Genomic DNA, 10,864 nt, shown 5'->3' with positions numbered 1-10,864 from the left:
TCCTCCATATGCCGTGGGAGTGGCCCAAGAAATGGCAAAAAAAAAAAAAAAAAAAAAAGAAAGAAAGAAAGAAAAAGAAAAAGGTTGATCAATATAGAGTGTGTCTTGATGAAAATATTTGTTGATATTCTTGTCTATGTTTATCCATATCTTTGAAATTTTTCATAATAATTATTTTTGAAATTGACTGAAAGATACAAATTAAATTCAACTGCATAAGGAATAACAATGAAGAATGCTTCTGGGTACCTCAAATTTATCTGTAGCACTAAGTTCTTCCATGATACACAAGTATTGAATCAGGAGCTCCTGCTGTGGCACCAGAAGACCAACAGAATCTCTGGAGCACTAGGACAGGTTTGCTCCCAGCCCTGCACAGTAGATCAAGGAGGCTGAGTGGCTGCAGCTGCAATTTAAGTCACAGCTGGGGCTTGGATCCAATCCATGACTGGAACTCTATATGTCCATATACTGTGGGGAGGACAAAAAAGAAAAATAAAAGGGGCAGGGGGGAGTGGAGACTAACCTGCCCTCTCCTCAGGAATGGAATGTGGCCAAGCCTGATGGGAGTTGGGTCATTCACACAGGAAACCATCAGAGTAAATAGTCTCTCTCAATCAATTATCTCAGCCCCATAGTCCTCAGAACATCACTATTCCCCCATCAGTCACTTTCCTTTTCCTTCATATTCCTCTGTTCCCCAGGCTCCCACCACCTTCCCCAACTTGTGCTCAGGGAATCACACCAGAGCCACACCTCCCCTCCCCAAGGAGGAAATGGACAGCCTCAAGGAGCCTTTCAGGTCTCAGGGCCTCATCAGGGAAGATGAGGTTAAGTGGCATTGAGAGGATCAGGGGCTGATCACCAAGGTGCAGCACCAATCCTGTTATCACCTGGGGGGGAGGGGCCCACCCTGCCTGATCTAATCTAGGGGTCAAGCCTGTCTCTCCTCTCCCTGGAACACTCCAGGCCCTGTGTGCCAGCCCTCCCCCTGGGGGGAGGAGCCTCAGGCTTTAGGGTGGGACCCCAAGAGCCCCGCCCTCCTGGGGTATGTAATTGCCCAGGTCCCAACCAAGACCACACAGTTTGGTGGGAGAGCAGTGTGAGAACCTGGACCATCGAACCCAGTCAGAGCCTCAGAATCAGGTAAGCAGGGATCCTGGAGGAGGCAAGAGGCTGGGCTTCCTGAGTCCCTGATATGGGCCCAGCCTAGGGGTTCAGCTCAGAGGGAATTCAGGCTGGGGTTTGGCTCATGTAAAAACGTGTTCTTTATTAGGGTGCTCAGTCCATGAGGGGCCTTGTCCCTAGACACCACAATTGGTTTCCTTAGCCAAAGAGACTGAATTTATAATTCAATTTTTCTGTAATTTTTTTTATACTCAGTGGTGTTTTGCTTTTATTGGACATGCACACAGAAAACTTCCTGAGCCTGTAACCCTACAACTGACTCCCAGATTAAGAAATAAGTTTTTCCCAGCATCCCCAGAACCTTGCCCATGTTCCCTCCAAAGTGTTATTATGTCCTAATACTTTTGAGTTCAGAGAATGTCTTGAACATACAGGGATGGGGTGATTAAATCTCTTGACTCCGGCCCCCCCCTCCCTAGGCAGGGGGGATGCTCACTTCTATCTTTGGGATCACTTCTCTGATTCCAGTGGGAAAGTTTGAGTGTTTACAAGATACACTCTGTGGTGTCTGACTCTTTGAGTTCTCAGCCCTGAGTGTTGCCCTCTAAGCCTCTTTACTAATGGGAACTTCCACGTCTTCTCCAGAATCTTGACCACAAATAACCTCATCATCAGGGAGACGTATGTGTTGTATGTGACAAGTAAATCTTGATGTATTATGAATTCAGCACTGTCAGAAATATCTGGTTTAAAAAGTACCAGGTTCGGAGTTCCCATCATGGCACAGTGGTTAACAAATCCGACTAGGAATCATGAGGTTGAGGGTTCAATCCCTGGCCTTGCTCAGTGGGTTAATGATCCAGTCTTGCCATAAGCTGTGGTGTAGATCGCAGACACAGCTCGGATCCCGAGTTGCTGTGGCTCTGGTTTAGGCCAGCGGCTACAGCTCAGGTTAGACCCCTAGCATGGGAACCTCCATATGCCCCGGGAGCAGCCCAAGAAATGGCAAAAAGTCAAAAAAAAAAAAAAAAAAAAAAAAAAAAAAGTACCAGGTTCGGAGTTTCCATCGTGGCTCAGTGGTTAACGAATCTGACTAGGAACCATGAGGTTGCAGTTTGATCCCTGGCCTACTCAGTGGGTTAAGGATCCAGCGTTTCTGTGAGCTGTGGTGTAGGTTGCAGATGCGGCTCATATCCCGCGTTGTGTGTTGTTGTGGCTCAGGCTTAGGCCCGTGACTACAGCTCCGATTAAACCCCTAGCCTGGGAACCTCCTTATGCCACAGGAGTGGCCCCAGAAAAGACAAATAATAATAATAATAATAATAATAATAATAATAACAATAATAATAATAAAATATAATAAATAAATAAAAAGCACCAGATTCAAAAGTACTAGCTTCGTGAGATTTTCAACAAGATTGAAATCACTGCAGTTGGGATTTTTATCCTTTAATCAGATTCTCTTAGAATCAGGGATGTCAATGTAATTTCCCCCTGGTCCCCAGATAGCAGGTGACTGAGGGGTCCTCCCACCCAGGCTTTTGTCCCCAAGCCCACAGATTCACACGGTCCCAGACCTGGTCCATCAGCCTGTGGTCCATGTGGCTGAGGAGGTGGGGGGATGGAGGGGTTGAGGATCTGGGGATGCCTGGAAGTGGCAGTGAATAGGCCCACAAGACACAGAGCAGCCTTTTCACAAGAAGGATTATTTTTTCCCATCCCCAGGAAGGAAAAACCACGTTGGAGTGGTGTCTGCTTACTGACCAAGAGAGTTGCTGACCTTGGCTTCAGCCTTGGAGCTACTGAGGGTACTAGTCACCCAGCTGCTCTGCGATCGCCTGAAGGAGTGAAGGAAGCCCCTCTGGACACCTGCCTGCAACAGGAGCCCCTCAGCTTCCCAGCAGGAAGGACCCCAAAGGTGCGCACCCTCAGCCCAGGGCAGAGACCCTGCAGCCCAGCCTCGTGAGAAACCCAGCTCAGTGCAGCCCCAATGGCAGTGGCCGCAGCCCTGGCTGGCCTCCAGGCAGAAGCCAAGTGTCCCGTCTGCCTGGACGGCCTGCACGACCCTGTCACCATCGAATGCGGGCACAACTTCTGCCGCCGCTGCATCCAGCGGTCCTGGGCTGAGCTGGAGGACAGGTTCCCTTGTCCCGTGTGCCGCCACTCGTGCCAGGAGCCGCACGTGAGGAGCAACACCCAGCTGGGCAGGATGATCGAGGTGGCCAGGCTGCTCCACAGCAGCAGGAGCAGCAGCAGGAGGAGCCAGCAGTGTCCCCCGTGCGAGCGGCACGACCAGGTCCTGAGCCTCTTCTGTGAGGATGACCTGGAGGTGCTGTGTGCCCTGTGCGCGCAGACCCCTAAGCACCGGAGCCATGTGCTGAGGCCCCTGGCCGAGGCCGCCGCTGACCACCGCCAGAGGCTGGGCGGTTACGTGGGGCCTCTGAAGAGGCAGGTGGCGGAAGCCCAGAGTCTGCTGGTAGCCCAGGACAGAAAGGTGCTGGAGCTGCGGGAGCACGTGCAGCGTCAGCGGCTGGAGCTGGCCTCGGATTTCGCGCAGCTCAACCGGGCTGTGGACCGCGAGCAGGAGGCCGCCCTGGCCAGGCTGGTCCAGGAGGAGCACACCATCCACGAGCAGCTGGGCGCCAACATCGCGGCCTTCTCAGACCACATCTGGGAGCTCCGCGGCCTCCTGCAGGAGGTGACAGAGCGGAGCGTGCTGCCAGGGGCCCAGCTGCTGAGAGGCATCGGGCCCGTCCTGGGCAGGTGCGAGAGCCTCAAGTGCCCTGAGGTCTACTCCTTCCAGCTGCGGCGGGAAGGCTGCAGCCTCCCCGCGCAGCACTCAGCTCTGCAGAAGATCATTCAGAAGTTCACCGAGGACGTGATCCTGGACCCCGAAAGCGCGCATCCCGACCTGCTGGTGTCAGAGGATAGAAAGTCTGCGACCTTAGCGAGGAAGAGGCAGGGGGTTCCCAGGGCTGGGAGGTCCGGGGCGGAGCCCGCAGTGCTGGGCCTGGGGGGCTTTGGGCGGGGCCGGCGGTACTGGGAGGTGCGGGTGGGCGGGGCCACGTGGGCCGTGGGCCTCTGCACGGACTCCGCCCCCAGGCCCAGAGCCTGGCTCTTGGAGGACCCGAGAGGCTCCTGGACCGTGGGCCGGCGCGAGGGGGCCTACGAGGCCCGCGGCCCCGCGGGCACTGTCCCTCTGGAGCTGAAGGAGGATCCCGGCGGCATTGGCGTCTATCTGGATTATGAACTGGGAGTGATTTCCTTCTACAGTTTCAAGGACAGGTCCCACATCTACTCTTTCAGCGATACCTTTTCCGAGGTGCTGAAGCCCTACTTCTCTATCGGGTGCTCTTCTCAACCTCTTACCATCTGCGCAGTAAGAGATTACGGAGAGACATCAGAGACTTTGCCTTCCTTCCTTCCTTCCTGAAGTTTATGGACAGTAGGAAGACTATGTACCGATGTCAGTACATCTGGCACCGACAATTTTTTTTTTTTAATTCTCATTTGACTTAAAGCCATTAAGAAATTTTTTTTTCCTATTTTGTTGATGGTGTTGGTGATGGTGTTTCAGTAGCAATAGAGATGTTGTGGGAACTCAGAGGAAAGTGGATAAACTGTGAAGTGTTTCTGGAATTCTCACATTGCACCTGTAAAACTCATTTCACCGCTTCAATAAAGGTGTTTACGCCTGCATTTTCTTATACCTATAGCTTTACCTGTTCCTTCCATGTTCAAAGTGGAAGGGAAGACACAGCTCTGGGAAGAGCACAGTCTCTGTGGGCCTCTTGCTTGTCCAGAGGTGGCCAGAACCAGGAACTAACTGATCAATATTGTGTTTCCAGGATATTTTTTCATAAAACAACCTGGCTAGATGGAGGTGGTGTCTCCATCCAGTTCACAGGCAGGTTTGGATACTGCCCAGTGTCCCTCCACGGCAAAGATCAGGCATATTTGCTGCCCTTTATACAGGATTTTGGTTTTGCACATCACCAATGGTACATCTAAATTAAGCTCTGAGGTGAAATTTGAGGTCTATCACGTCCAGAAAGTAGGAGCATAAGTGAGATGACTTATCCATATACCCGAAAGATATTTGACACAGAAAAAGGTCAGTCTTTTTTGCATCTGTTAGAGAAGAATATTTTTCCTTGGTACTTTAATTTTGCAGCCCTAATGTTTGTGTTTTAATTTGTGACAGTGTAAACAGCAAGTTGTCCCACTCCTTCCTATGCTTGGAAGGTTGTGTCCATGTCTCCACAGGTTAAACTGGTTACTTTTCCTGGGTCCAACATTTAAGCATTTTTTCTATTCCATTTCTAATTTTCACGTTTGCCTATTTCAGCTTTGAGTATGGCTGATCTCTTTTAGTTCTATGGTGAAAAGCATGCATATAAGATTGGATTAAAACATACAGATACAGGAGTTCCCATCGTGGCTCAGTTAAGGAACCGGACTGGCATCCATGAGGACACGTGTTCCATCCCTGGCCTCACTTAGCAGGTTAAGGATCCGGTGTTGCCATGAGTGTGGCATAGGTCACAGACACGGTTCAGATCCCACTTTACTGTGGCTCTGGCGTAGGCGGGCAGCTACAGGTCCTATTGGATGCCTAACCTGAGAACCTCCATATGCTGAAAAGGACAAAAAGACTGAAAAAAAAAAAAAAAAAACCTTACAGATACTATTTAAGGGAGAAAAGTAAAAAGAGTATCCATGACACCAAGATAGCTAGGTGACAAATGCATCTTCTAAAGGCCAGAGTCCAGGATTTCCTGTCATGGCTCAGTCATAGCAAATCCAGTCCATGAGGATGCGGTTCTATCTCTGCCCTAACTCAGTGGATTAAGAATCTCCGCATTGCTGTGAGCTATGGTGTTGGTTGACAGATGTGGCTCAGATCCCATGTGTGTGTGTGGCTGTGGTATAGGCCAGCATGTGCATCTCCAATTCGACTCCTAGCCTGGGAACTTCCATATCCCACAGTGCGGTCCTAAAAAGACAGAAGAAGAATAATAATATTAATAAATTTAAGAAGAAAAAAAAAAAGCCAGAGCCTGGAGTTGCCCCTCTAGTGCAGTGGGTTAAAGATCCTGATGCGGGGAGCGGAGAAAATGCAGGGACTCAAAACAAGGACCTTGCCTGACGGCAGAAAAACCTGAAGGCAGGTTCCTAACCAAGGAAGGAAGCTCACCTGAATGGTACATGCCAAAGGTGGGCCTCTGGTCAGGATGAAAGCCTGCCTGCACAGTACAAGCTGAGGGCAGGCCTCAGGTTACACGGCTCTCATTTTGATGTTGATGGGGAAGAATTGGGGCTTTCCTGGGAAAACAATTTCCATGTTTGAGCCGGAGAACATGGATTGTTTCTCGGGTGACCTCGTCTTTCCTGTTGTTTTATTTGTTATTCAGTTTTCCTCAGTCTTTCCTGATTACTTGCTTATTATTCTTCTTTTCCATTCTTATTCTCCTGTGGGGATTTGTGATTTAACAAAATTACAACAATAATATAATAAGAATTTCATCCTAAAGGACTTTCCCCTATTCAAATCCAACTTAATTAAAACATAGTATTTTTCTACTAACTAGTTATACAGTAAACTTTAGAGTTGGGATTTTAATGTGGTTCATAGAAGTTAGACAGATATTATTCTTGACCAAAAGACACCTAGCTATGAGTTATAGAAGGTTTTAAGTGATAGCTAGTTAAGTTGGTTTATATTTTCTTACACTGTCTCCTTGCCATAACACTTTAAAGATAAGCACCAGTCTAAAAACAAGATTTGCAAATGCAAAATTCTTGTGTCCGTGACCTCTTCAACTTGTGGAGACTTGCTGGCCATGGGATGATTTGTACTGAGTCTCCTCCTTTCCACATGATATATTGTACCTAATTGCCCTTAAATTGCACTCACTAAATTTAGTTAAAACAAAGATCTTAGAACATGATGTGTAGCTGCAGTACCATGTAAAAGTTAACCAATGTACTTTTAAACTATGATGTAATCTGTAGTGAAAAACTGTCTATATAATCAACCACTTATGCCAATAAAATTTGAGCAGTCCAGCACCCTGAAAGAAGTGACAAAGAGGCTGTCTCCGTTGCAAAAGCCGACGTCCTCTCCTTTGGGAAAAGTGTACACTCCCTGGCTGCCGGAGCTGGCCTCCGGCATCCTGAGTAACAACAGCTGTAGCATAGACCACAGATCCCTTGCCAGGGAACTTCTATATGCTTCTGGTATGCCAGAAAAACACCAAAAACCAGATAAAAGCCAGAAAACAGTAGCAAACCTAAATGCATAATTAATTAGTTTTACCACATAATAGACTAAATGAAAACAAAACTTTTTTTTTTTAGGGTCACACTTGCAGCATATGGAAGTTCCCAGACTAGGGGTTGAATCAGAGCTTCTGCTACCAGACTACACAGTCACAGCAACATGGAATCCAAGGTGAGTCTATGACCTACACCACACCTCATGGCAGCACCAGATCCTTAACCCACTGAGCAAGGCCAGGGATCAAACCCGCATCCTGATGGATACTAGCCAGGTTTGTTTCTGCTGAGCCACAAAATAAACTCAAAATAAATCTTATGATTTTCTTAAAAGATGGCACAAAAGTCATTTGATAAATTTCATCAGCTATAGTTATGAACTATAGATGGGAACTAATGTGTCCCATCCCAACTGAATTTGAAGGTGGGGCCTTCAAGGAGCTAATCAGGGTTAAATGAGCATGGGGACAAATCTATCACAACCAGTCACTGATTTAAAAAATTAGGAAATTAGGGAAATTTTATTTCCTTAATGTGTTAGTTGATATCTACCCAAAACCCAGGGCAGTGATGAAATTCTCTTAGTATTCTCTCTGACGATGGAACTCTAACAAGTATTCTTGCAGTCACATTTTTAACACGATGTTGGGCCCTATTTCAATATGACTGTCCTCAAAAGAACCATACCAGGGATGGACATGGACAGATAAAAGGCCAGGGGAAGGCACACAGAGAGGCCACTGGCAAGCTATGAAGCATCAATAGAAACCAAACCTGCAGACACCTTGCTTGGAACTTAGACTTCTAGAATTGCAAGAAAATAAATTTGTTTCATTTAATCCAGTCAATCTGTAGTGTTTTGGAAAATTATCTTTTCCAGGTTTACATATGTGTCTTGAGAAGAAGAAATTTAGCAACTTAGACAATGAAAGGAATTTCCTTAATCTGTTGGAAGATACCCTCCAAAACCCTTCAGTATTGATAAGATTCTGATAGTTTTTCCCAGAACAAAGACACCTATTCAACTTTGCATTGACGTACCTAACTGGCACAATCAGGCAAGGAAGGAAAAAACAAAGATTGGAAGGAAAAAAAATTAAAATTTTATTATTATTAAAGATATCAGGGAGTTCACTTTTGGCTCAGCAGTATTGAACCGACTAGTATCCATGAGGATGTGGGTTCAATCTCTGGCCTCACTCAGTGGGTCAAGGATCCATCATTGCTGTGAGCTGTGGTGTAGGTCACAGACAATGTTCTGATCCTGAGTTGCTGTGATGTGGTGTAGGCCAGCAGCTATAGCTCCAATTCAATCCCTAGCCTGGGAAATTCCATGTGCCATGGGTGCAGCCCTAAAAAGCAAAAAAAAAAAATTTTTTAAATAAAAATGAATTAATTAAAAGAAAAAAGAAAAAAGGTTTCTTCTGCATCTATTGAGATGATCATATGGTTTTTATTTTCGAATTTGTTGGTGTGGTATATCACTTGATTGATTTGCAGATATATATATTTTTGCATTTTAGGGCCGCACCCACTGCATATGGAGGTTCCCAGGCTAGGTGTTGAATTGGAGCTGTAGCTGCAGCCTTCACCACAGCCACAGCCACAGTCACAGCAATGCAGAATCCGAGCCACATCTGCAACCTACACCACAGCTCACGGCAATGCCAGATCCTTAACCCACTGAGCGAGGCCAGGGATCAAACCCGAAACCTCATGATTCCTAGTCAGATTTGTTTCTGCTGTGCCAAGACAGGAACTCCTATTTTTTTATATATTTATTTTTTGCTTTTTAGGGCTGCACCTGCAGCATATGGAAGCTCCCAGGCTAGGGGTCAAATCAGAGCTGTGGCAGCTGACCTATGCCAAAACCAAAACAATGCCAGATCCCAGCCACATGCTCAACCTACACCACAGCTCATAGCAATGCAGGATCCTTACCCCCTGAGCGAGGCCAGGAATTGAACCCACATCCTCATGGATACTAGTCGGATTCATTTCCACTGTGCTGCAATAGGAACTCCCTGATTTGTGGATATTAAAGAATCCTTGCATCCCTGGGATAAACCCACTTGAACATGGTGTATGATCCTTTTAACATATATTTATATGTAGTTTGCTAGTATTTGTTGAGGATTTTTTTTGCATCTATGTTCATCAATGATATTGGCCTGTGATTTTCCCTTTTTGGGGTGTTTTGTTGTGTGTGGTTTTGGTATCATCGTGTTTATGTCTCATAGAATGAGTTTAGGAGTGTTCCTTCCTCGCGATTTTTTGGAAGAGTTCCAGAGGAATAGCTGTTAACTACTCTCCGAATGTTTGATAGAACTTGCCTCTGAAGGAGTTCCCATTATGGCTCAGCAGTAATGAACACAACGAGTATCCATGAGGATGTGGGTTTGATCCCTGGTCCCGCTCAGTGGATTAAGGATCTGGCATTGCTATGAGCTGTAGGGTAGGAAACAGGCACAGCTCAGGTCTGGCTGTGGTGTACGCCCAGCAGCTACAGCAACTATTAGACCCCTAGCCCAGGAACTTCCATATGTCACAGGTGCAGCCTAACAAGACAAAAGAAAAAAAAAAGAAAAAAGAAATTTGCTAGGAAACCATGAGGTTCTGGACTTTTGCTTGTTCCCAGTCTAGGAGTCTAATCAGAGCTGTAGCTGCCGGCCTACACCAGAGCCATAGCAACACCAGATCGGAGCTGTGTCTGCGACCTACACCACAGCTAATGGCAATGCTGGATCCTTAACCCACTGAGAGAGGCCTGCAACCTCATGGTTCCTAGTCGGGTTTGTTTCCACTGTGCCACGAGGGAAACTCCCTGAACCACATTTTCAATTTCAGTACTTGTGATTGGTCTATTCATATTTTCTATTTCTTCCTGGTTCAGTCTTAGTAACTTGTACCTTTTTCAGAATCTGTACATTTCTTCTATGTTGTCCACTTTATTGGCATATAGTTGCTTAGAGTAGTCTCTTATGCTCCTTTGTATTTGTGCAAAGTCAGTGGTAACTTCTCTTTTGTCATTTCTAATTTTATTGATTTGAACCTGCTCCTCTTTTTCTTTTATGAGTCTGGCTAAAGCTTGATCAATTCTGTTCATCTTTTCAAGCAACAAAATTTAGTTTCATTGATCTTCTTTCTATATTGTTTTTGCTGTCTCTGTTTCATTTATTTCTGCTCTGATCTTTATGATTTCTTTTTTCTACTGATTTTGGGCTTTGTCTCTGCTTCCTTCTCTAGATGTTTTAGGTTTAATATTAAGTTTTTCATTTGAGATTTTTCTTCTTTACTGAGATAAGATTGTATTGCTATAAACTTCCCTCTCAGAGCTGCTTTTGCTGTGTCCCATAAATTTTGGATTGTCATATCTTCATTGTCATTTGTCACTAAGTATCCTTTGATTTAATCTTTGATTACTCTAATGATCCATTGTTTGTTTAGTGGCATATTG

The 10,864-nt window shown here is 46.1% G+C and overlaps 1 protein-coding gene across 1 annotated transcript; it reads left to right on the top strand.

Annotated features, from left to right (window-relative positions):
* Nucleotides 1-1,079: 1,079 nt before the first annotated feature.
* Nucleotides 1,080-4,752, top strand: LOC110262006 (tripartite motif-containing protein 75-like). Its single transcript, XM_021100798.2, has 2 exons — nucleotides 1,080-1,146; nucleotides 2,854-4,752. The coding sequence occupies exon 2, from the start codon at nucleotides 3,119-3,121 to the stop codon at nucleotides 4,559-4,561; it is 1,443 nt and encodes a 480-aa protein (XP_020956457.1). The 5' UTR covers nucleotides 1,080-1,146; nucleotides 2,854-3,118; the 3' UTR covers nucleotides 4,562-4,752.
* Nucleotides 4,753-10,864: the final 6,112 nt, after the last annotated feature.

This window comes from Sus scrofa, chromosome 8 (assembly GCF_054392235.1).
Source record: "Sus scrofa isolate SSC_HxYL_T2T_F1_AM1 chromosome 8, Sscrofa_HxYL_maternal_Yorkshire_Landrace_v2.0, whole genome shotgun sequence".
In the NCBI taxonomy this organism is placed as follows: domain Eukaryota; kingdom Metazoa; phylum Chordata; class Mammalia; order Artiodactyla; family Suidae; genus Sus; species Sus scrofa.
Note: the sequence above shows the minus strand (reverse complement) of the source record. Positions and strands in the feature narration are given on the sequence as shown.

What these genes read in the sequence shown, in the direction of transcription:
- LOC110262006 (XM_021100798.2), top strand. Translation starts at nt 3,119, where the DNA reads ATGGCAGTGGCCGCAGCCCTGGCTGGCCTCCAGGCAGAAGCCAAGTGT.